The sequence below is a fragment of the Mchenga conophoros genome, linkage group LG11 (genome assembly GCF_057382185.1).
Source record: "Mchenga conophoros isolate Kocher_MC1m ecotype Shallow Benthic linkage group LG11, M_conophoros_male_GT1.1, whole genome shotgun sequence".
In the NCBI taxonomy this organism is placed as follows: domain Eukaryota; kingdom Metazoa; phylum Chordata; class Actinopteri; order Cichliformes; family Cichlidae; genus Mchenga; species Mchenga conophoros.
Genome location: NC_140536.1, coordinates 8,705,816 through 8,732,650, shown reverse-complemented (window position 1 = coordinate 8,732,650; position 26,835 = coordinate 8,705,816). Strand labels below are relative to the sequence as shown.

The 26,835-nt window shown below is 40.3% G+C and overlaps 1 protein-coding gene and 1 pseudogene across 3 annotated transcripts; one reads left to right on the top strand and one right to left on the bottom strand.

The window, feature by feature from the left end:
- Window positions 1–76: 76 nt before the first annotated feature.
- Window positions 77–10,809, bottom strand: LOC146563574 (histone H1 pseudogene; annotated as a pseudogene). Of its 2 annotated transcripts, none has more exons than XR_014894339.1 (4): window positions 10,382–10,809; window positions 10,152–10,203; window positions 9,937–10,082; window positions 77–9,005 (listed from the first exon to the last, which is right to left on the bottom strand). The product of XR_014894339.1 is annotated as a histone H1 pseudogene, transcript variant X2 (transcript). The 2 variants fall into 2 exon arrangements; XR_014894338.1 differs by having other exon boundaries at window positions 9,937–10,038.
- A 9,873-nt stretch (window positions 10,810–20,682) lies between these two features.
- On the top strand, window positions 20,683–22,327 carry LOC146563573 (uncharacterized). Its single transcript, XM_085290759.1, has 5 exons — window positions 20,683–20,830; window positions 21,088–21,204; window positions 21,282–21,428; window positions 21,780–21,890; window positions 21,975–22,327. The coding sequence occupies exons 1-5, from the start codon at window positions 20,767–20,769 to the stop codon at window positions 22,175–22,177; spliced, it is 642 nt and encodes a 213-aa protein (XP_085146885.1). The 5' UTR covers window positions 20,683–20,766; the 3' UTR covers window positions 22,178–22,327.
- The last annotated feature ends 4,508 nt before the right edge of the window (window positions 22,328–26,835 follow it).

Here is a 26,835-nt window from a genome sequence, read left to right as displayed (position 1 = left end):
AACCTATTCGCTGGAACGTTGAAGACAATATAATTACACTGCAAGCAAGACACAAGTAGGCAAACTTCTTCATGGTACTCGTGCACGGGAGAGAACCAGACAGAGCGCCGTTCCTTCGCTTGACCCCAGTAGCTCTCGTCCGTTCTCCCATACACTGTCCTTTTATTGAGGTTACATGAATATGCATAGGTTCATTAACATACGACGTCTACATACAAACAAAGAGTACCTTGCCTGTGTGTGTGTGTGTGTGTGTGTGTGTGTGTGTGTGTGTGTGTGTGTGTGTGTGTGTGTGTGTGTGTGTGTGTGGACTGCTGATCAAAGGGTCAAACATCCTTGGTCAGGAAGAGGGTAGCCTCCCCCTCACCCTAGATGGTTCATCCTAGATAACACGGTGAGGAAGTCCTGCAGTTCATCTAAACAAAGAGCACTTAGACTAGAACAGACGCAACTACGTTAATCCTACCATAAAATAATAAGACACGGTATGACCTCTCATGCTCCCAAAGTGCTGTCTAATACACACAAAGTTTGCAGACTATCAAGGATCAAAACCTCTACCAATCTACAACTAATTACAAAACTCTAAGCATATATAAGTAAATATTTCTAAGCATAAATGACAATCAACAATACAAATCTAACATTTCCCCCCTTTTTGACCTTTATGCCTGAAAAGTTCCCAGTTATGCATACCTCATGTCTGACAGTTTCAATGTAAACATTTTTTTACTCAGCATATGTCAAATCACCCTAAATTACTGTAAAGATACACAGTTTAACAAATGTATTAGCAGTTACCCCATTCATTGAGCTCATCTCATAGCAAACTGCATCTTACGAGCAACCAAAGAAATTGTTAATTTAATAGTGAAACTAAAAAAGTAACATTTTCAAAAACATCTCAGCTTGGTGATGCTTCCTCCGGGTGTGCACATCACATGTCTTTCTGCAGAGTGGTTTAAGCTCTGCAGGGCGTCATGAATGTCTCTTCCAGTTGTTTCCATCACTGTCCATAGGACCAGAGTCCAAATGTATGTAGAATAGACATTCAAACATACTAGTTGGTTTTGTGGTTCGTCAACATGGGTCTCAGCTATCATGAAAGCTGCAGACCTCTCAGCACTCTAGTTTTATGGCCTCTTACCAGCCCCCATCACCTGACTTCAGACCTTCGTCTTGTGAGGGGGATATTTATGACTCCTTAATTGTCCACGCTCTGCAGAAAAAGCTCTCTGTGGAAAGGGTGCTGGGTTCCGTCATCTTACTGCTGTTATGATCCCAGCAGCCTTCAGAGTGTCATCGTATGCACAGTACAGTGGCACAGCGTTAGGTGATGTTCATAGGAAACTGCTGTTATCACCACCATAGCTTCTGGTTCCTGTGCTTTCACAGAATCATGATGTCATCCTCGAACTCCTTCTGCGCTGTCGATGGAGCTTGGCACGCTCCCCTCATCCCACGAGTTTTCATGTTCCAACGCTGCTGAAGGTTTAAGGCAGAGCACGTCGTACACCTTAGTTGTCTTCCTCAGCGTCAATATTGAATCTCTCATTTTATTTAAAATCTCCTGGAAGCTCAGTAGCACAGCTCTCTGTGTGATGTCTGCTGTGCTGAAGATGATCTCTGATCCTCCTGAAGCCTCTCTCCTGGCCTCAGCTCCCATCTTGTGGACGATCCTCTCCTCTATTTTGCAGGCAGTTTCATGGTCCTTGCTGTGGCTCCAAGGTCTGATTTCATGATGGGCCCCAACCAGCTTGACCTTTGACCTCAACCACTGCCTGGCTGTCAGCTATGCGCTTCTCACTGGGCCTCTGAAGATTTCTCAGGAGATTACTGCTGCACCTGTATTTCCTTGCTAAGAAGAAAAACTTCTATTTGGAGAGCATGTCAACAATCATCAAACCACATTCTTTAGTTCAGTGAACTTCACTTATAGGCCATCAAAGCCTCATCTGAACATGGGTGCACCACTTGCATAGGTTTAATATTTGTAAATAAACGGCTAATCACACAAATCACTGCAACAATAATAAAAAACATTGTTTAATGTTAATCCTTGGACCCCTCCTCTTGACGCATGGACACACCCATGCGTCAACTCACCAAACCTGGATACCTGTCTTAAAGAAAAAGATTAGCTAGATCATATCCCAGGCAACATCAGGGCATCTCCTCCCCTGGAGCAGCACCACCCTGGACCTATAATCCTGCAATGAAAATGTTAGTGTGCTTTGCATATTAAGTTTGCTTAACACCTGGCTCTCCCAGGAGCCTGCATACACACCATCATGGCCTGGAAAACAAAATCTGGAAGTAAAATCAAACTTCATACCTGTAAACAATTGTATCATAAGAGTAATAAGCATTCAACATCAGCAAGACAAGTGTCATGTGCAGGTTTTCTCAAAGCAGTAACTACAACTATTACCCTAATTCACCTCAGACATGGATCATCCCATGTACTCTGTTAACATTAATGTAATCAGTGACTTCTCTTAAGCAAAGTCACTCCACTCATATATTATTATTATGGGTTCAAAAGTGGCCAGCAAATGAGCCCATAATAAACTATTCCATAAATACCGTAATCTCTTATTTGTTCTACCCATGTCACTTGTCCGCTTCAGCTGAATCTACCACAGCATTCTCAAAGAAACAAACATTAGCAATACACATTGACTGTGGTCAGACGGAGGTCAGACACAGGTCAACGGATTCTAGAGGTGCCATAAAACACCATTAAGTTAACACTCGCTGTGGAAACAGTAACACTGGTCTCATCACAGTATGTCTCAAACTATATTAATTTCTCCATCAACATATGCCTGTAACTACAGTTTTCTTCACACATAAACCCAGAAATCTCGTAGTAGAGAAACATTAGCCAGTATTCCTATAAATCACATGATCAAACACATGAAGAACCGTAATGCTGTAAAAACGAAAATGCAAATGTTAGCGCTTGCGCAGGCGTATGCATACTTTGTCACAGATATCTCTGTGAGCACACAAGCTAGTGAATGACGCACACATAGTAAATTCACAGACACAGAAAATGGCATTTAAAATGTTAAATCATCACGCAACCTCGAGTGTTGCTGTCATCTTTCTGCTCCTGTAAAGGGAAGCACACACAGACTCATCTGCACCCCTGCCAGGCGGGGGTCAACTTCACACAGTCGTGTTACATCAGTAAAGTCTTGTCAGCTTTTGTCAGCTTTTACCAGTCAGTCAGTCAGTTTGTTTTCCTTTCACTCACTCATTCATGCATTCATTCTTTCTTTCTTTGCTGATAGTGGAACCTATCGTTGCATTTAGTTTCCACTCTCAGCAAAATGACGTCATTTCAAAAAGAAAAAGAAGAACTTTAGTTTGGATTACATCGCTGAATCCTTTTGGACTGGGACTGTCATTTAATAATTGTCCCAAATAAGTGGCTTTCTCCAGAGTCCATTTAAATGTGGAGAACTCACTTGGCACAATTTTCTCGACGACGTGTAGCGCTTTTAATTCCCGACGTGCAGATCTGCTTAAATAACAGAGATTATCAAACAAAACTTTCAGTGCACTGTGAAAGTATCAAAATAAAAAGGCCTTGTTAAGTCATGACACAAGCTCCTCATCTCAGGAGGGTAAATCATACCATTAGCATGGTTCATCATACCATCATACTAATCGGCAGGCTCAACTTCACAACAAAAGAAAAATCATCAGCTAGATTCACTCCAAATCAACCATCAGCTGCACAACACACAACATAATCCTAATGTCTTATTAGCTATGAGTTTAATTACCAGGTCTGTGCTCTTCACTCATTTAGGCCACAGATCTATTTTATTCAATTTTCCTTTTCCCTTCATCATAAAACATGTGACATGCTGTCATGCACTTCACAAAACAGTCTGTTCTGACGTATTCAGAGTTGTGTATCTAAATACAGGATTCACTCGCACATCAAAGCAGGAAACTCAGTGTTTTAGAGTCTCTACTCAACACACAACAAACTCCAACACATCTCATTCACTCGTGCTAGAATTCAATCACCTTTCATTAATCTAAAACCGATCACTAATTTGCATATCAACTATTAACCCACTAAGTTGACAGGACGACAGAAAAGCATGTTCAAAATAGTATCACAAAAGACAATTTCCCTCATACAGTAAATTACATGTGCTGCCTCAATCAAGCAGGAAGCTTCTCCCAATTTACCATTTTAACAACTAAATTTATTGTCTGATCACTGGTTGGTCAAACCAGGATCTTTTTTCTCACAAAAGTTAAACTGTTGTCCTGCAACTTGGAGAGTCAATTTTTTTCTTTAGGATAAATTCAGCATTTGATAACAAGTGTCTGCTAAATTGACACTATTGTAACACTGATGAAAGATAACAAGCTAATTTTCATTGCATGGGTTTGTGTTATTAGGCAGGTCTAATGCATGTCTGTGGAGCTGCATCTCCAGCAGAGCATGTTCTTAAAGCTGCCTTTCCTACACATTTCTCTGCTATTATTTAATCATTTCTCAACTAATGTGCTATGAGTCTTCATGAGTCATTTTGTGTTTGGAATTGTTAGTAGGGTTAATGCATGTTCTGCTTGTGTGTGTGTGATTTTGTATATGTTTCTATTTTCGCAATATTTCAGACTCCGTCTCAATTTTCCAACTTAAGCAGTCAGTTTTCTTTTCCCCAGGTTTGCTAACCCAAATTTTGATTTCCCACATTAAATAATTCCTATGTGTTCTCACCTAGTCTTCTCACTCTGTTGTCCTCTCACTCTTTTGTCCTCTCCCACTTCAACAGTCCCGGCAGTTCTCCTTCAGCTTTGTCCTGTCTAGTAGCTGAAGTGCTGCTGCTGCCTTCTTGGGCGACTTCTTAGCAGCTGCTGCCGGTTTCTTGGCTTTGGCTGCGGCGGGCTTCTTGGCTTTGCTCTCAGTAGCCTTGTTCATCTTGAAGGATCCGGAGGTCCTGGTGCCCTTGGTCTGCACCAGAGTGCCCTTCGCCACCAGGCTCTTGATGGCGGTCTTGACACGGGCCTTGTTCTTGTCCACATCGTAGCCTCCGGCAGCCAGAGCCTTCTTGAGAGCGGCCACGGCTTTCACAATCAGCTCGCCCACGCTGAGGCCGACCTTCTTGGGCTTGGAAGTCATCGTCTTCTTCTTCTTGGCCTGAACCTCGGCGCAGGGCGTGTTTATGATGGAGCCTTTCCCACCACAGCGCTGGCACGTTGAACGCATCATGAAGGGTCCATTTCTTTCATGTCGCTAGCCAGCATGCTAGCTGCATGTGGCTTGCCCGAGTCACTCAGTCCTTTTTGAGCATTTCAACATGCTACCACCGCCATCTTGCTCGCCCCTCCGTGGAATTCATCCAATCAGACAGGAAGATGGGTTTGCTTTCTTCTGCTGCTGTTTATCCACATTGCTGCTGCTTTGCTGGGACTTTTTGTGCTCAGGACTTGCTGCTGTCTCTTTATCATGGAGCTGCATTCCTTATCTTCAGGGAGGAGTGAGCTCGCTTGTGAGGTTGAGAAACACATGGCACTGTAAATAAGTCAGCCAGAAACTTGGCCTGCATGTTTCCAATGATGTTAAACTATAACTTTCTTCCGACCGCTGCATGTGGAAAATTGATTCAGGTCTGCTTTTCACCTGAAAGTGACAAACTAAGACATTTCATTATTATCATCACTGCTTAATCAACACACATCTCTCTCTCTCTCTCTCTCTCTCTGTGTTTTTGTGAACAGTCTTTTCTTAAAAGCAGAAAATGAAATTGTAGTTGTTTTTGGCTGATCAACACAAAACCTTTTTCCTATGATTTTTCTTTTTCACTCTATTTTTTCTTTTTTTTTTTTCGTTACAATAGCTGGTGACCTGCAGAATCACCGCTCTCACTCACAATCAGAGGCAATTACTTTTACACAGCGCACAAAAACACTGTGATGTCAGACACATTCACACTCACTTTTTCATCTGCATAAATAAACCATATGGCTGGAGATATGTGCCATGGTGATCCACAAGCATGATCACCAGTTTATTTAATTATTTTTAATCCAACAAAACAAATAAACAAAAACATGATGCTGATGTTATGAACACTCTACACACAAGAGTCAAGATTCAGGAAAACTGCTCATGGAAACGCTGCACACTCCAGTTATCACAGTTAACATAGTGCTGTTTCCCTCTCTTAGAGTAGTTCTTAGACAGCTCTCGATCTGATAATGTGTAGTTTGCTCATCAGCTCAGAAAAAAAACTGCAACGCAACATCACACAGTAGTTGCTCTGCCCACAGCGGCAAAGTCTTACACTTTCATATTCAATTCAGCTTCTCCATCATGTACTTTTAGATGTTTCATACAGGGTTCAGCATATTAGTTGTTTTCACAGGTGTGCTCCATATCTCAACAATGGCTCATAACAAGATGACAGTCTTTCACACAGGTCAAGTGCCTCTATGCACTTCATTAGTTTAAATATTTACCTATATCACTTCACCTCACATGTCATTGTACTGAATTTAAGCAACCACAAGTTTAATGTAGGTTACTTTTAACAACTATCCACCTCAATGGTTTGGCACACAGGCTGTTAACATTTTGTGTCAGGAAGGGGTGGGGGGAAAGCCACCCACCAGAGCACAGCTGCTGATGTGGGCTGGCCTTCTCCACAGCTCTCCAAGGCTGGTGTGTTTTCTGAAAACTTCTAACATTTGAATCTCTTCCATTTATAAGCCTGCGATTAACCGCACGGCTCAGGTCCGCGTGACCGCGCTCGCGTGAACCCGCGCAGCTGTGGAACCGTCGCTCTCTCTCTTTTTTACATAAATACTTTGTGCTGCCAGGAGCAAAGTCCAGCACAAACGTCTTTCTCCCTCTAACTCACTCTTGGTTGCTTAGAAACCCATGATAACAACAACAGTCGGTGTTACAGACCACGTGTTCTGCTCCGCACACACTCACACAACAACAACAACAAAAACGACGACGACGACAACAATGACAACAACACAAAATAGGCCTACTCCGGACTCACACCGGACCGCTCGGGACCCTGACCCAGTTGTGGGACGCTCACCCACTCGCGCGACAAAACCCAATGAAGGGACGCTCGGGACACACACCCAGGGCGATTTCAAAACCGGACACTCACCGGACGCTTGGGACCCTTGGGCGATTTAACCAAAACTTCTTTTTCGGGACACTAACCCAGTTATCGCTCCACAAAGCAGCGAACTTCTCAACGCCTCACAAAATGGCGGAGACTGCACAACGACACGGTTATAGAGTCGGCCTCTTTAAACTTACTTGGCGTTGCTTAGCGTGTAATATCAGCCTGAATCCCGCCGATCGCCATTCATCGAGGAGAAAGACAGACAGCGAATCCACAGGAACTTCCTGGCTGACGTCAGTCTTTCAGCGTGCCTCCCCCCCCTCGGTGAATGCGATCCCAGGGATCCGGCATCGAAGGACCAATTAATGTTAGGTTTGTAGCATAAACCTATTCGCTGGAACGTTGAAGACAATATAATTACACTGCAAGCAAGACACAAGTAGGCAAACTTCTTCATGGTACTCGTGCACGGGAGAGAACCAGACAGAGCGCCGTTCCTTCGCTTGACCCCAGTAGCTCTCGTCCGTTCTCCCATACACTGTCCTTTTATTGAGGTTACATGAATATGCATAGGTTCATTAACATACGACGTCTACATACAAACAAAGAGTACCTTGCCTGTGTGTGTGTGTGTGTGTGTGTGTGTGTGTGTGTGTGTGTGTGTGTGTGTGTGGACTGCTGATCAAAGGGTCAAACATCCTTGGTCAGGAAGAGGGTAGCCTCCCCCTCACCCTAGATGGTTCATCCTAGATAACACGGTGAGGAAGTCCTGCAGTTCATCTAAACAAAGAGCACTTAGACTAGAACAGACGCAACTACGTTAATCCTACCATAAAATAATAAGACACGGTATGACCTCTCATGCTCCCAAAGTGCTGTCTAATACACACAAAGTTTGCAGACTATCAAGGATCAAAACCTCTACCAATCTACAACTAATTACAAAACTCTAAGCATATATAAGTAAATATTTCTAAGCATAAATGACAATCAACAATACAAATCTAACACAATTCTCATCGAGGGGAGTGGTCTCCTATCTCTGACCACTCCTTAATTCTGCCTTTGACAGTGAAGGAACCTGACTATCAAAAAACAGTCCTTTGAATAAGAATTTGAATTCTTTTTCCACATAATTCAAGTTAAGTGAATGGTAAAGTTTTTAAATTGCTTAATTCTCTATCTGCTGAAATATTTTTAGGCTGCAAATCATTTTCTTTGAGAACAGACGTAAAATGTTTGTTTCTTGAATGAACTGAATGAAAAACAAAACTGACTGTGATTCATGAGAAATGAAAGTCACCGACAACCACACAAAAGGTATGTAACCGTTATTGCCACATGCATTCTATCTTACAGCATATATCAATCAAAACCAGACACACCAGTTTTCAGTGGTATATTATTAACTTGCACGTTTCCCCTTATCTTTTCAAAAAAGGTAATAAAAAAGACAGAAATCTGTATTTTCAACTATCAGTGCATCAAAACTGAAACACAGTCAAGAATGACTTGAATTTAAAAACTATTCTCGCATTTTTATTAGACATGTGCTGAGAGAAGACACTTTCTTTTCCCGCTCACCACCTCTGCACAGGCTGTAACTTTATCTGTAACTATCAGAATTCCTGAGGAGAGTCCCAGGACACTATAGAACAAGCAGGACTCAAAGTCTGAATAATTATATTTATTTTATGCCCCTTTGATGTTTTTTTCAAACATCCCATTCAGCTGCACTTCTTTCGTCTTTGTGTGATCTGATCAGTGAAATAAAACTGTACATAAGAGCAGTTAAACACGTGTCAGCAGAGCAGACGACTGTATTCAGAGAGGGCAGAGGACTTTTTCACACCATCCCAGATACGAGCTGCATAGTGAAACCTGTGAAAACAAAGAAAGTTAAGACAGGAAACAGAGGGATAAACTTAAACGAAATCCCAACAATGTCTCAAGATTTCACAAAATTATGGTGACATAATAAAAAGAAAAAAAAATCCAAATAGTATGTATTTCTGCAACAACCTTACTTATTAACACTTTTACTTCCCATGCCTATATGGATTGGAAATATATGTTTCTTTTCACTGTAGTATTTAATTTTCAGTTGATACTGTTTTAAGCATGTTGAGAAAAAAAAACCCTGATATCCCACAGCAAGAAATATTTTACACCACTCTGAAAGTTTTGTGCTTGCAGGTACATGCAGCAGGTTTCACCATGCCTCAGAAAACTATTTCACAGCAAACAACCAGCGCTCATTTTCTGTTGTAAAAAAACCCAGCAGGTTGTAGTCACTGAAAGTAAAGGGGAACAGAGAGAGACCCCCCTCATCTCTAATAGAAATTTGGCATTTCTTCCACAGGGAATAGAAACTGTTTCTATGGGAGTTCAAAAATAATTATATTTATGATGGCTTTGTTGAGCAAAACAGTTTAAAACGTAAAATTGATTCTCAACCTGAGTGCAGGATGTATTTCCTCATTTATACTTGGTTGTCTTGGTTGTCTTGCTTTATTCCCCAAGTAGACCACATTTCATTCATAATGTTGTAAATTATATCAGTAAGGAAGCTGACTAAATATTCACTGATAATTTATGGGACAGGGGTGGGATTAAATAAGTGTATACTTCTTCCCACTCCCTTTCAACATGTAAATTAATCAGAATGTTTTTTTGTATGTAATTTGTATAGTATATTTTTTTTTCTCTCATTTCTTTTCTAAATGTACTTGTATATTGTTCACATGTTGAAATAAATTACCAATCAATCAATCAATCGTTTGCGTATAAATAGTACTGATATGATGTTTACCAGTTTTTCTCAGTGAGAATAGTGTGTGACAGCTGACAGCGGGGCATGGCCAGTATTTGGCTGCAGAGTTTTGAAACCATGGTGGAGAAGGTCGGGTGTCCTCTATAGCCGGGGAGCAGAGAGAACAGTGGTACCTGTTCCTGTTCCTGACCATAAACAACATACAAATATTCATTTATTTTTCACACAACACATGAGAGGTCACTTGAGTTTACCTTATGAAAATAAATCTTTTTGTAACCGGCTTTGGTCCTCCCCATCATTTTCCTGCACAGGAAGCAAGAACATATTGACCTCAATGAGATTTTTAGATTTCTTTTTAGAGATGCTTCTGATATCTCATTAAAGCTGGTAATAAGGAAGCATAGTTCAAACATGTCTTTATTTCAAAGAGAAGGCTAGTCCAACAATAAAACTTTTCAGACTTTGAATATGGTTTGGTTACCTTGAATGATTGACTAGCTTTGACTTAAAATCCAGATACGAAACTGTTGTACAAATATCCTGTACCAACAGTGGCGGTCCTAGCCTGTTTGGTGCAGGATGTATTTCCTCATTTATACTTGGTTGTCTTGCTTTATTCCCACGGATCGTTTGCGTATAAATAGTACTGATATGATGTTTACCAGTTTTGTCAGATAGTCCTGCCCCAGGCCTGGGAAGACACTGCCGTCGAGCATGGATAATGTTACTGAGAAAAAAAAAAAACACGAGTTATAGGTGTGGCTTGCCTGTTACAGTTTTTTCTGATTGCTTAAGCACATTTTTTTGTAACTTTTGGCTAATTTTGCAAAACTCTTCACACAAATAAGAAAACCTGTCACCCAATAATCAAAACATTGTAGTTCTCTTGTAAAAGCAAACACAGCTAGATTAACTCTTCACACCTTCGTAAAAATGGTCTTTCCGTATCAAACAGTACACACAAGCCATCATCTACTAAGCACACAATGCGCCAACTGCACACTGATGGTATGAATACAAAACACATCTGGCTTTTGCTTTCTCTGTGCACAAGGTAGGCTATGTCAGTTTGAGCTCATACTTCTGTCATAGATCCATAAGCATAGAGGGATCCAAACTTCAAATACTGGTGTTTATTCAAACACATCAAAACAAACACAAGTGTTTATTTCCAAGTATAGGATTATTTGCAATCGCCATAATGACTATATGGTTTACTTGGTCTGCAGTGAACATGCTTCCTCTTCCCCCAGCATCTGGTCATCTAGCAATTCTGTAAAGTAGCAATTTCAGTATTTTTACATCAATGGTATTGGTGTGTTTCTCATTGGCATATGGCAGTGCTACAAATCTTTGTGCGAAGTGACTGTACTAACCGATTCTCATTTCAAGATGTCCTTATGGTGCTTGCTACAGTGTAGCGGCTCGAGTTAGGCTGGACCCGTTGGCCAGCTACCCTCAGGGTCATTCCACGGTTGATTACATGGTCCACTATTGTAGCTCTGATGTCATCAGCAATTCTATTTCTTACTCTTCCTACCCTTCCTCTCCCCCCCTCCTCGTCTTCCTCTTGCTCCTCCTTGTCCTTGTCGTCCTCTTCATCCTACTTCTTCACCTCCACGTCCTCTTCCTCGGCCTCCTCTACTTCTCACTCTTTCTGCTCCCTCCATTGTACTCCGCACACACAGCTTACCTGGATTATAGTGCTTAGGCTGATTGCAAAGTGGACTAATTATCTAAAACAGTCTTCACATGTGAAAGTGTGCCAGACAGTTGGCAAATTAGTGTTAATGATAGCCATACATGTGTATACTTTTGCTAGGAGTGTGTTGGAAATTTGGTAATTGAGTGTTGTGCAGTGAATTGTGCCTACAGTTTTGCAAAGTGTGTGTTACAAAATTGCAAACTGAGTGCAAAGCAGTTTTTGTGCTTTTAGTTTTGCAAACTCAGTGAGTGGTTTTGCTATAAGTCTTAATAGTTTTAGAGATTGTGCTACAGGAATCACAGTTAGGGTTTAAGCATTCAGAAAAAACTGTAAACAAGTTGGGGCAATGACATCAGCAGAGAGAGGTCCACTGGTCACTTTTGTATATGCGGTTAATGCCATTGGCAACACAATTCCTCCACTGTTTGTGTTCCCACACATACATTATGCAGACCACTGTGTCAGAGATGGACCAGTAGGAAGTACTGGTAGTGGAAATAAATCAGGATGGGTGTGAGAAACAGATTTCCTCATCTTTCTGAAGCACTTTGCAAACCACACCAAGGTAAGCCATGATAAAAAGTAATGGAATTGCGATGCTGGTGAACAACTACATTTTTTCAGCTTCATTGTTATGTTCAAAATTGGTGCAAGAGTTGTAGGTTATAATGCCCACTGAGCCAATGAGGCCAAACTCAAGAAAGACCAACCAAAATTAATGAAATATTCAGTTGCAGAAAATTCCATAATTTGTCTTTTTTGGGGGGTTGGAATATGTTCAAAAGCTAGATTTCTGCATTCTGTCACACACACACAGCTACATAAATGGATGTAAGTGCATCCATGTGTTGAATAAACAAAGATTACATGTTAATGTTTTGTTAGTACCCTTATTTCATCGTGTTACATTTTACCCCAGGATATGTTACAACTAACCCAGACTATGGGGTTAATTGTAACATTTCACTCTTTGTGTCACTCTTTGGCATCCTCCTTGTGTAAGTCTCATTCTCTTGCTCATCTCAAACTTGCACTGTTGCTATATTTTTCTCTATCCAGGATTATATAAACTCATATTCCCAGCGCAGTGGGCCAGGTAGAAGATTTTCTGGTTGGTGGGGGTATATTGCCCACCCCTTGGCTGATAGTGTTCCTGTGAGTATATTTATTTATTTATTTCTTTTGCCTGTCCCGTTTGGCTCTTTTGCCATCAGAATTATTGTCTAAAGGCGAAGAAAGATGCCCAACGGATTTACTTTACCAAATGGACCATCCCAGCCTTGCCGTAATGGTCTATTTGATTCACCTTTTATTGTTCATTTTATTTTCACTTACTGAATACGGGACAGACTTGAATGAGGAAAAGAAAAGGGAGAAAGAAAGAGGGGGAAAAAAACAGCGGAGAAGAGGGACGGGGATAAAGGGCAAAAAACAAAAACCAACAAAATAAGCAGACAAAAATACATATATCAATCACCTGGATCACCTGTTGAGAAAGAAAAAAGAAAACAAGCATTTAACAAGGGATAAACAACATCATGATGATCTATGGGAATATAACAGTAAATACTAAGTGTTAAACATTATTGTGCAGCACGTAAGATCGACAGCGCACAGTGTGCTTTAAGGTAGGAGCCAAAAAGGGTGTATTTTGTGTGTGTGAGCACCGGTGTGTACAACTGTGAGCATGAACGCGCTTGTTTTTAAAAGGTTCCTTCATGTAATGATCTGCTAGAGGGTGTGGGGGGGCCACAGCCCCGTCCTCCAGGGCATGAAGCAGGTATGGAGGAGATCAAAACTCCAGACATCCAGAGGCCCTCAGAACACAAGAGACCAAGGAAGACCAACAGAGGGGCAGCCGCGCCACTGTCCCAGAAAGAGCTGAGGAGAGTCCCAGATGAGGGCTCACTCAGCAGCCGCGGAGCAGAAGCCAGGGGGAGTTGCAGTGACGTGCCCGTGAGCTCCGCCGGCAGCCAGCTGTGCCAGAGTGACCGAGCCCCAGGCAGAGAGGCCGAGGGCACCCCACCCCCAAAGTGGCCCAAGCGAGCCCCAGGCTCCAGGCCCCGAAAAGCAGCCACCAAGGAGTGAGCCGGTGTGTACCTGGACGCCCATCCCCGGACACAAAGACCCACCAACGCACCGATGTCTGAGGGCTGAGGGGAAGTGGTGGGGGGAGATAGGCCTCCATGCCTTGGAGGGCCTGAGATGTCCCCAGAGAGGTGGCGTCTGATACCCGACCTGATATATGGACACAGACATACAGGCACACACAGATACAAACATCCATTCCCACCCTCATGCTCTCATATGCAATTACTCAACACTCACCCAACGTGGAGACAGACATAAAGAGACGCTGTACACACGATCACACTCCCCAAGCGTACTCTGCCGATTACAAGATGAACTGCCAACTCTTGAGCCATGATGTTGTTCAAAGGTTTTTAGTGAATGTGTTTCTTTTAGTAGTCCTGTATACAAAGCATTACGTCCGAAGTGGATTACAGTTTTTTCTGAATGCTTAAACCCTAACTGTGATTCCTGTAGCACAATCTCTAAAAACTATTCAGACTTATAGCAAAACCACTCACTGAGTTTGCAAAACTAAAAGCACAAAAACTGCTTTGCACTCAGTTTGCAATTTTGTAACACACACTTTGCAAAACTGTAGGCACAATTCACTGCACAACACTCAATTACCAAATTTCCAACACACTCCTAGCAAAAGTATACACATGTATGGCTATCATTAACACTAATTTGCCAACTGTCTGGCACACTTTCACATGTGAAGACTGTTTTAGATAATTAGTCCACTTTGCAATCAGCCTAAGCACTATAATCCAGGTAAGCTGTGTGTGCGGAGTACAATGGAGGGAGCAGAAAGAGTGAGAAGTAGAGGAGGCCGAGGAAGAGGACGTGGAGGTGAAGAAGTAGGATGAAGAGGACGACAAGGACAAGGAGGAGCAAGAGGAAGACGAGGAGGGGGGGAGAGGAAGGGTAGGATGAGTAAGAAATAGAATTGCTGATGACATCAGAGCTACAATAGTGGACCATGTAATCAACCGTGGAATGACCCTGAGGGTAGCTGGCCAACGGGTCCAGCCTAACTCGAGCCGCTACACTGTAGCAAGCACCATAAGGACATCTTGAAATGAGAATCGGTTAGTACAGTCACTTCGCACAAAGATTTGTAGCACTGCCATATGCCAATGAGAAACACACCAATACCATTGATGTAAAAATACTGAAATTGCTACTTTACAGAATTGCTAGATGACCAGATGCTGGGGGAAGAGGAAGCATGTTCACTGCAGACCAAGTAACCCATATAGTCATTATGGCGATTGCAAATAATCTTATACTTGGAAATAAACACTTGTGTTTGTTTTGATGTGTTTGAATAAACACCAGTACTTGAAGTTTGGATCCCTCTATGCTTATGGATCTATGACAGAAGTATGAGCTCAAACTGACATAGCCTACCTTGTGCACAGAGAAAGCAAAAGCCAGATGTGTTTTGTATTCATACCATCAGTGTGCAGTTGGCGCATTGTGTGCTTAGTAGATGATGGCTTGTGTGTACTGTTTGATACGGAAAGACCATTTTTACGAAGGTGTGAAGAGTTAATCTAGCTGTGTTTGCTTTTGCAAGAGAACTACAATGTTTTGATTATTGGGTGACAGGTTTTCTTATTTGTGTGAAGAGTTTTGCAAAATTAGCCAAAAGTTACAAAAAAATGTGCTTAAGCAATCAGAAAAAACTGTAACAGGCAAGCCACACCTATAACTCGTGTTTTTTTTTTTTCTCAGTAACATTATCCATGCTCGACGGCAGTGTCTTCCCAGGCCTGGGGCAGGACTATCTGACAACCGAGGTCAATATGTTCTTGCTTCCTGTGCAGGAAAATGATGGGGAGGACCAAAGCAGGTTACAAAAAGATTTATTTTCATAAGGTAAACTCAAGTGACCTCTCATGTGTTGTGTGAAAAATAAATGAATATTTGTATGTTGTTTATGGTCAGGAACGTACCCACTGTTCTCTCTGCTCCCCGGCTATAGAGGACACCCGACCTTCTCCACCATGGTTTCAAAACTCTGCAGCCAAATACTGGCCATGCCCCGCTGTCAGCTGTCACACACTATTCTCACTGAGAAAAACTGGTAAACATCATATCAGTACTATTTATACGCAAACGATCCGTGGGAATAAAGCAAGACAACCAAGTATAAATGAGGAAATACATCCTGCACTCAGGTTGAGAATCAATTTTACGTTTTAAACTGTTTTGCTCAACAAAGCCATCATAAATATAATTATTTTTGAACTCCCATAGAAACAGTTTCTATTCCCTGTGGAAGAAATGCCAAATTTCTATTAGAGATGAGGGGGGTCTCTCTCTGTTCCCCTTTACTTTCAGTGACTACAACCTGCTGGGTTTTTTTTACAACAGAAAATGAGCGCTGGTTGTTTGCTGTGAAATAGTTTTCTGAGGCATGGTGAAACCTGCTGCATGTACCTGCAAGCACAAAACTTTCAGAGTGGTGTAAAATATTTCTTGCTGTGGGATATCAGGGTTTTTTTTTCTCAACATGCTTAAAACAATATCAACTGAAAATTAAATACTACAGTGAAAAGAAACATATATTTCCAATCCATATAGGCATGGGAAGTAAAAGTGTTAATAAGTAAGGTTGTTGCAGAAATACATACTATTTGGATTTTTTTTTCTTTTTATTATGTCACCATAATTTTGTGAAATCTTGAGACATTGTTGGGATTTCGTTTAAGTTTATCCCTCTGTTTCCTGTCTTAACTTTCTTTGTTTTCACAGGTTTCACTATGCAGCTCGTATCTGGGATGGTGTGAAAAAGTCCTCGGCCCTCTCTGAATACAGTCGTCTGCTCTGCTGACACGTGTTTAACTGCTCTTATGTACAGTTTTATTTCACTGATCAGATCACACAAAGACGAAAGAAGTGCAGCTGAATGGGATGTTTGAAAAAAACATCACTGGGGCATAAAATAAATATAATTATTCAGACTTTGAGTCCTGCTTGTTCTATAGTGTCCTGGGACTCTCCTCAGGAATTCTGATAGTTACAGATAAAGTTACAGCCTGTGCAGAGGTGGTGAGCGGGAAAAGAAAGTGTCTTCTCTCAGCACATGTCTAATAAAAATGCGAGAATAGTTTTTAAATTCAAGTCATTCTTGACTGTGTTTCAGTTTTGATGCACTGATAGTTGAAAATACAGATTCCTGTCTTTTTTATTACCTTTTTTGAAAAGATAAGGGGAAACGTGCAAGTTAATAATATACCACTGAAAACTGGTGTGTCTGGTTTTGATTGATATATGATGTAAGATAGAATGCATGTGGCAATAACGGTTACATACCTTTTGTGTGGTCGTCGGTGACTTTCATTTCTCATGAATCACAGTCAGTTTTGTTTTTCATTCAGTTCATTCAAGAAACAAACATTTTACGTCTGTTCTACCTTTTGTGTGGTCGTCGGTGACTTTCATTTCTCATGAATCACAGTCAGTTTTGTTTTTCATTCAGTGCAAGAAATTAAGCTGTCGTCAAGAACTACCACACAGAGTGATTACATGGTTAAAGCATACTCTGCTGACATTTGAAACAGTCACTGGTCATCAAAGACAAAAAAAACAAAACAAACATTTTACGTCTGTTCTTGAAGAAAATGATATGCAGCCTAAAATATTTCAGCAATAGAATTAAACAGCTTCACAGAATATTCCATTAAATATATGATACAAAAATCAATAAAGCAATATAATAACACTAAAATTTCAAACAAATACACAAAATTAAAACTGAAACAACATGTTTTCAAACTAGTTTTAATAGAATCCCATCAGGACTAAAAGAAAAATGCAGCATAGATGTTATTCTAATTTAACAGTGGAGATTTCTAACTAATACCAATTTAATTATTTAGACTCAAAAACACTGAGTTATAGGTTCTTTGATGTCTTTGCCCAGTTGGTTATTTAACTTTGCAAACAAAAGAAGAAAAGCTACATGGAACACAGAGGTCATATTATAACCTTTAAGAAGCAAAATACGGATGTGTTATAATGTTCACATGAAGAATTCAGCAGATTGCAATTCTGTAGTAGATTAGTGATGTTGGTACAGTAGCGGTTTTTGATACGGGCAACACGGGCGGTTGCCCGGGGCGGCATCGTGGTGGGGGGAGCCATCACGCGCATGTTGACCCGATGTCATGCCAGCCCATATTGGGAATGGTACAGGCACCGATCGGTTTTCTATCGCCCATTTGCTGGGAGTAAGGGCGCCCTCCGTTTGCGAGGTGCGCCTGCTGCTTGCAGCACAGGGAGGAGAGGGCGGGGCGGCGGGGGATTATCTGGCTGGAGCAGCATCTAATAACCAACTCGCGAAATAAAGCAAAATAAAAACAAACTAACAAACACGAAAACACCAGACATTATGATACAGACTTATAATTTGCGCTGATGTTTTTTCGAAATTCTATATGCGAAAAGTGAGCGCGAGAGCCCTCGGTGCGTCTGCTTGCTGCTGAAGTCAAAGTAAACTTTATTGTCATCTCCGCTACATACAGTCCAGTATATAGAGAGACGAGACGACGAGGCTCCAGTTACAGCAGTGAAAGTAAACAAACAATATATATAAGAAGAGTAAGAAAATAAATATACACTTTAGGACCAGGGGTAAAGGGATCAATAACAATTTAAAATTCATAATTTACAGTTTGATGATTTAAAGTCTCACACACAACCCGTGGAAAGGGGAGGAGAGTCCTGCTGCTTCCAAGTAGACCACATTTCATTCAAAATGTTGTAAATCCAAGCCTATTATGTATTCATGATTTGAATCCTGGGTTGTGCGAAATCCTCGAAATAAATAGACAAAGTGAACTAAGGTGTAGGTTTATTAGGTTATGTTGTGGTGATCCCTGAGTTGGGGGATGGGTGTTCATACTGGAGTGTAAAATTAAAACCAATGGAAGATGGACAAGAAAAGTTCAAAGCCATCATTTCTTCAGTTTAGAATAACGAAAAAAGAAGAGGAGGAGAAACGAGCAAAAGATACAGGCAAGCAGATATGTCATTAGATAATGGCAGGTCATCCTGAAACAATCAGAATCAGAATACTTTATTAATCCCTAAGGAAATGATGTGGGTTACAGTTGCTCCAAAAAGAAATGGTAAAAATAGTAACAGTAACAGAATAAACTCCAAACATTACATTATCTTACCGATTTTAATATTAATTAGTCAGTGTCAATTGTTGAGTTGTTCTGTTCTCATTGTATGATGAATTATGATGGCTGTTTGGTGGCTGTTTGCATACTATGCGCACTCTCTCTCACTTCATATGTGTGTGTGTTTCTCTGGTGAAATTCAGTATGGTTCCGACAACAGTTTTATGTTAATGTATAATCCTTAATATGTTTTATGTGTGTGTGTGTGTGTGTGTGTGTGGGGGGGGGGGGGGGGGGGGCGCCAGAGGGAGTGTTCGCCCAGGGCGCCAAACAGGCTAGGACCGCCACTGTTGGTACAGGATATTTGTACAACAGTTTCGTATCTGGATTTTAAGTCAAAGCTAGTCAATCATTCAAGGTAACCAAACCATATTCAAAGTCTGAAAAGTTTTATTGTTGGACTAGCCTTCTCTTTGAAATAAAGACATGTTTGAACTATGCTTCCTTATTACCAGCTTTAATGAGATATCAGAAGCATCTCTAAAAAGAAATCTAAAAATCTCATTGAGGTCAATATGTTCTTGCTTCCTGTGCAGGAAAATGATGGGGAGGATAATTTTTCAAATTCAAATTCAAATTTTTATTTGTCACATACACAGTCATACACAGTACGATATGCAGTGAAATACTTACACAACTGCTCGTGACCTGAAGAAGAAGAAAAAAAAGGCTATGAATAAGATAGGAAATAAATATGAAAAATTAAAAAGGGTAAATTTAACAAGGAAGGAATAAAATAAAATATAAAAATTAAAGTTAAAAATGAAATAACTGTACAACAACAATTTAGAATGAAGGGTAAATTTAACTGGGAAAGAATAAGATAAAATATATAAATTAAAGTTGAAAATAAAATAACTGTACAACAAAAAAGTCCTCGGCCCTCTCTGAATACAGTCGTCTGCTCGTCACAAAGACGAAAGAAGTGCAGCTGAATGGGATGTTTGAAAAAAACATCACTGGGGCATAAAATAAATATAATTATTCAGACTTTGAGTCCTGCTTGTTCTATAGTGTCCTGGGACTCTCCTCAGGAATTCTGATAGTTACAGATAAAGTTACAGCCTGTGCAGAGGTGGTGAGCGGGAAAAGAAAGTGTCTTCTCTCAGCACATGTCTAATAAAAATGCGAGAATAGTTTTTAAATTCAAGTCATTCTTGACTGTGTTTCAGTTTTGATGCACTGATAGTTGAAAATACAGATTCCTGTCTTTTTTATTACCTTTTTTGAAAAGATAAGGGGAAACGTGCAAGTTAATAATATACCACTGAAAACTGGTGTGTCTGGTTTTGATTGATATATGCTGTAAGATAGAATGCATGTGGCAATAACGGTTACATACCTTTTGTGTGGTCGTCGGTGACTTTCATTTCTCATGAATCACAGTCAGTTTTGTTTTTCATTCAGTGCAAGAAATTAAGCTGTCGTCAAGAACTACCACACAGAGTGATTACATGGTTAAAGCATACTCTGCTGACATTTGAAACAGTCACTGGTCATCAAAGACAAAAAAAACAAAACAAACATTTTACGTCTGTTCTACCTTTTGTGTGGTTGTCGGTGACTTTCATTTCTCATGAATCACAGTCAGTTTTGTTTTTCATTCAGTTCATTCAAGAAACAAACATTTTACGTCTGTTCTCAAAGAAAATGATTTGCAGCCTAAAAATATTTCAGCAGATAGAGAATTAAGCAATTTAAAAACTTTACCATTCACTTAACTTGAATTATGTGGAAAAAGAATTCAAATTCTTATTCAAAGGACTGTTTGTTGATAGTCAGGTTCCTTCACTGTCAAAGGCAGAATTAAGGAGTGGTCAGAGATAGGAGACCACTCCCCTCGATGAGAATTGCTTATAACCTGAACACAAACTAAAGTAGAATTCACTTATGTCTGACCGCTCCACAATGCAGAACCTTGTGCTGATCCTTGGGATCGTGCTGCTCCCTAGAGGCAAGTTTTTCTTCAGTTATCTGTTCTTTTGAAGAAAGTTCTGTAATATTCAATGAAACATTTTCTTTTTTAATGCTTCTACAACATGTTTTAGTACAACCCAGTAAACGTTTGTCTACGTTCTACAAATTATTATACTAATTACTGTACTGTTTGCCCTTTATTTTTTAAACGGTTCATTTTAGTGAATGTTTTAGAATATGTCCATGCATTGGAAGCAAGAAAAATTTCATTTATCTTTATCTTTGTTTTATCAGCCTGTGCCTTGAAATGTTACGAATGCATACCGGACCTCTCTGGAAGGTGCGCTCAGACAACAAAAGAATGTCCTTCCAACACTCAGTGTGGATCAGTAAGAGTGACTTCATATGCAGGTTTGATATTTTATAGTTCTTATTTTATTCTTCTTTTGAACTGATTCAGTTTTCAATGGTTCGTCTTTTTGTTGCAGGTGGTTCAAAACTGGTTGATATTAAAGCGAAAAGTTGTGCTGCGGCTGAGGAGTGTGTTCAGGCCTCAATCAACTTTGGAGTTTCTCAAACTCTACTGACCAGCAAGTGTTGCACCTCTGATCTTTGCAACTCTCAAGATGCCCCTGGTAATTTCTATCACGCTTCTTGGTATTTTGAAATGTAATTTCCTGTCCTTGAAAGTAAAAACAAAAAAAGAAAAATTTATTTATTTTTATTAAATATGTTGAGAAAGTTTTGAAGTGGGTCAAAACCTTTCTTTCAATCGTCGTATTCGCTTGAACAGATGAGGTCAAAATTATCAATCTGTAAAAATTTCCTGATTAAAAAATCTCAAACAATAAACATATTAATAACATAAATGGTTTTTCTTTTGTTTTCTGTTGTTTTTTTTTTTGTTTGTTTTATTGCTGATGTTTTTGGCACACAGTTAAAATAAGGAGGGGAACAAATATTACAAATATTTCTGTATTCAACAGAGGGCAGCATCTCATCTCCAAATGGGAAAAAGTGCTTCCAATGTGATGGAAACGATTGCACAAAAACTCTAAATTGCAATGGAGATGAGGACCACTGCATCTCAACAAGAGGTAACAGGCCGACAGCATTCAATGTCTGCATGTTTGTTCTTTTCTGCTCAGTGATTCAGTGATTCCCTCTTTTCATTTCCTCAGTGACTGCAGGAGGGCAAAAGGTGACTGTAAAGGGCTGCGCCTCCAAGGTGGTTTGCTCAAGCACACAATCTGCACAGATTGCAGGAATCATAGGAACAGAAATCAGCTGCTGCCAGGGTGACCTCTGCAACAGTGCCATCAGTACAACTGCTGGCCTTCTGCTCTTTGTGACACCGCTGATCTCTCTGGTCTTGTTCTCTTAGCTGATGGAAACAACAACATCACAGCCAAGCTTTTCTTATGACTGTCACAATGTTGCCTCTCATTTCACCAGAGCTTAAAAAATAACTACATTTTTGTAACTAAACATAATTTTTGGTTTGTGGAGAAAATAAATGAATACATTTCTTAAAGTCCTGTACATTTCTCTATTTTCTTTAAGTCAATATTATCGGCTATCAAATTAATAAGACATATACAAAAAATATGGTTGAAATAATCGACACTTGGCTGACTTTTATCATAGATATTAGCCAGTGATTTATTTTTCTAGAACGTAGATCATTCTGTCCCAATATTTAACTGCATTTGTTACTCACTGCTTTAAAGGTTAATGTTGGAAATGGGTAGAATTATATTTTATATTTTCTCCATCTAATGGACAAATCTTTTTATAGTATACAGTTTAAACATGGACTTTATTAACCCCACACTGGGGAAATTCACATGTTACAGCATCACATGTGTCAGGAAGAAAAGTGAATAAAAGATATAATATAAAAAAAATAAGAAAATATAGCACATCAAGAAAAAAGCCACAATAAACCTATAAAGACTAATTTGTACCATGTACAAATGTACATGCTTGTAAAATATACATGTGTATTTTAGAAGGTATCTATTATGTGTATGTGTGTATTGTTACGTGGTCAGTCACGTTTGTTTTGGTCATAATCCGGATGAGTTGGCTGTATTTTTCCATGTTCTCACCCCTGGGCGGAGCCTCATCACTACACCTGTTTGTTCACCTGTCAGTGATCCAGGGCTAACAACAGGCAGTATTTAAGGCCAGCTTCCTTATCTGTTCCACACCAGTTTGTCAGCTATCCTAGGTTGTTTGTTTGTGTTGTGTTGTGTTGTGTGTGGGTCCAGATCCATGCTTTGGCCTCCGGGCCCCATTGTTACAGTTTCTCCTAGAACAGAACCAGGCTGGGTTTTCACTTCGGGCTTAAACTGGACAACTGCACATTAAATTTTTGTGAATCACCACACAAACTGATTGCATGGTTAGAGCATACTCTGCTGACATTTTGAACAGTGTTCGGTCATCTAAGAAAATCATTTTCAAGTCTGTTTATAAAAATACAATTATTTGAAGTCCACAAATGCTTCAGTGGTGGGTCAACTATCTACTAGTGTTTGTCAACTATCTGACATCAAAATAAATGAAACATTTTAGTCAAGCAAGAAATGTTCCAGTGTCTTAGCTGACAAGAACAGCACCTGGTTTGGTTTTCTTCTGCTGCTGTAGCCTTTCTGCTCAATATCTGCTGTCAAATGCCTCAGAAAGAGCTAAACATATGATAGATATTAGATATTAGTCTCTTAACATGCTTATGCCTTAATACAACTTTCAGCTTTCATTGGTGCTATCAAATCAGATAATCAACATACAATTATAATTAAAGTAATAATTTTGATAAATATGTGTCCAAACCTTTGATTATAAAACTGTAACACTAAATCTACAGTTCACTGGCTGATTGGGTGTAATAGCAATATATTAAAAATGTATTAGATTGAACACCTCAGTATGTCTGAAGTATTGCAGTTATAATGTGTGGTTTAGTAAGACAGGAAAATGTTTGTGAGAGTGTACACATGAATGTTGCTGTGGTATTGTTGGCTAAGGGTAAACGTAAATACAGTATAATCGTAATTCACGTCGGCAGTAATGACACCCGGTTACGTCAATCGGAGGTCACTAAAATCAATATTGAATCGGTGTGCAACTTTGCCAAAACAATGTCGGACTCTGTAGTTTTCTCTGGTCCCCTCCCCAATCAGACCAGGAGTAACATGTTTAGCCGCATGTTCTCCTTAAATTGCTGGCTGTCTGAGTGGTGTCCAAGAAACGATGTGGGCTTCATAGATAATTGGCACACCTTCTGGAGGAAACCTGGTCTTGTTAGGAGAGACGGCATCCATCCCACTTTGGATGGAGCAGCTCTCATTTCTAATAATAATAATAATGTGTTAATAGACCTCTCTGCATTGAATCATATCTGTTATTAATCCCTGTCTCTCTTCCACAGCATGTCTTTATCCTGTATTTCTTTTCTCATCCCAACCAGTCGAAGCAGATGTCCCCCCTTCCTGAGCCTGGTTCTGCTGGAGGTTTCTTCCTGTTAAAAGGAAGTTTTTCCTTTCCACTGTCGCCAAAGTGTCGCTCATACGGGGTCATATGATTGTTGAGTTTTTCTCTGTATCTATTATTGTATGACCTACTGTACAATAAAAAGCCCCTTGAGGTGACTGCTGTTGTGATTTGGCCATATATAAATAAAATTGAATTGAATGTTAACTGCAGTAAAAAGGTTAAAGTACCACATGTGCTGTCAGTGCAGTGTCTGATCTCAGACCTGCACAGCTTCCGTTTTAAACACTTGATGTACTCAGCTGCATGAAGAGCACATGAGATTTTCTCTGACACAATTAAATAAAACATGATGAAGGTCAAAGGTCATCACTTGTATGCTGAACAAAAAATTGGTAATCTGGAAATCTTTCACAGTTTTTTGCCAATAGTGTGTTATTTACCATAAAGTAATTCAGAGTCATTCACACCAGAGTAAGAGAGGATAATATATTTTTAAATATACTTTCTACAGAACTAAATATAATATCTTTATGTAAACGTCCAGAGCCTCTGTGGATTTGCCAAGTATTTATAACATAACGCAAAGCAACAGCCTCCATCACAGTGTTCATGAAATGCTGGGTTTATCAATCTTGTGGGGCGGGCATATTGTTGAGTTCAGAAGATTTCCCTGTAAGGGACCTGGTGGTGAACATTAGTCTTCCGTCCTTGCGATGAACTTCAGTCTTCCTGATGTTTCTGAAATGGTGCATCTCTCAGTAGGTTAACAGAACATGTGACACCTTTCTGTGATAATAGAAAGGGAACAAGTTTCTCCAAACCTCTGGAACGAGGAAACCCAGCATGGTCTCCCTCACCAGTTTTCGCCCAGGATGGATGAAGCTGTTGATGATAATGTGGATAATCAAAAGAACAAATGACAGGTCTATGAAACAAGCTGCTGGTTTTATTTAAAGTTTCCATGTTAGCAGACCGTAGAGCAGGCTCCGGAGCCGCATGCGACTGTTTTGTCCTTATACTGCGGCTTCACATGGTTTGGGAAAATAAATTAGAAGTATTTAGCTGACGTGTATTTTATTTGTGTTTAGTTCTTTTTTTTTTAACTTGTAGTTCTAAATTGGAAGATTGTTGTGATATTGAAATAAAAATAATAAAATTATATTTTATTATTTTTCATCGCTCAAAATAAGCGTCACACTCGCAGAAGCCGGTATACCCGCCAAAACGCTGTGCATTTATCAAGACTTTCAACCCCAGATAGACCAATGGATCTTCGGATCCACATTATGTCAGCAGCTGTTCTCCACCGTGAACTATGTTAAAAACAAACACCGCTAACGCCTCACAGATGACAGCTTACAGTCCTGCGTAAAGATGAAAGTGACTTCAGCCCCGATTTGAGAGGCGGTGCCCAGAGGTTCAGGAGCAGAAGTTCCATTGTAAACATACCACGGCAGACCCGCTGCTTTTCAGCATCCCGTTATTGACCACTTGCTGTACGCATACAGTCGACGGTAGCTTTTCAGCTCACAGCCCGACAACACAACAGCAGAGAGCGTGATTGCAGGTGCCGCTCAGGCGCGTCCGACTCTCATGCAGCGGCACTGCAGACCACGCCCCGCCACACACATTAACCAGGTAAAATACATATTTAGGCAGAATTTTGCAAATATCTATTTTTCATTTTTTGGCAGCATAGTGCTCCCCCTCCCCCAATTTTTAAAAGTCAGATCAAGGCTCCAAAAGCCCAAAGGCAATAAAACAGTTTTTGTTTGCTACATGGATCATTTTAGTTCAGCTGGGTGTCTTTCCTTTTGTTATATTTCTTTAAGAGTTCAAAATGTGTTAATTACATAAATAAAATGTAATTTTCTCTGTAGCACTTCATGGATTTCATAAGCAACACATTTGCTCTGTGGATTCTTTTGAAAACCAGTTAAAAAACTTTTCTGTTCACACAAGCCTTTTGTTGATCTACGTATTTGATATTCTTTACATCATTTACACTTGATCTTGACTGCACCTCCAAGAACTCGGCTGTTAAACTCCTAACATTTGCAGATGACACCACTGTCATTGGCCTCATTCAGGATGGTGATGAGTCTGCATACCAGCAGGAAGTTGAGCGGCTGGCACTCTGGTACAGTCAGCACAATCTGGAGCTGAACAATCTTAAAACTGTAGAGATGACAGTGGACTTCAGGAGACATCCCTCAACTCTGCTCCCCCCCTTACGACATCAGACAGCCCTGTGTTGACTGTGAAGATCTTGAAGTTCCTGGGTACCACTATCTTGCAGGACCTGAAGTGGGAGACCAACATCAACTCCATCCTCAAAAAGACCCAGCAGAGGATGTACTAGGAAAGACAACTAGGAAAGTACAGTCTTCCACAAGAGTTGCTGATCCAGTTCTACATTGTGTCTGTCCTGTGCTCCTCCATCACAGTCTGATATGGTGCAGCCACTAAACAGGGCAGGAGCAGACTGCAGCGGACTGTACGGGCAACAGAAAGGATCATTGGCGCCCCCTTGCCCTCCAT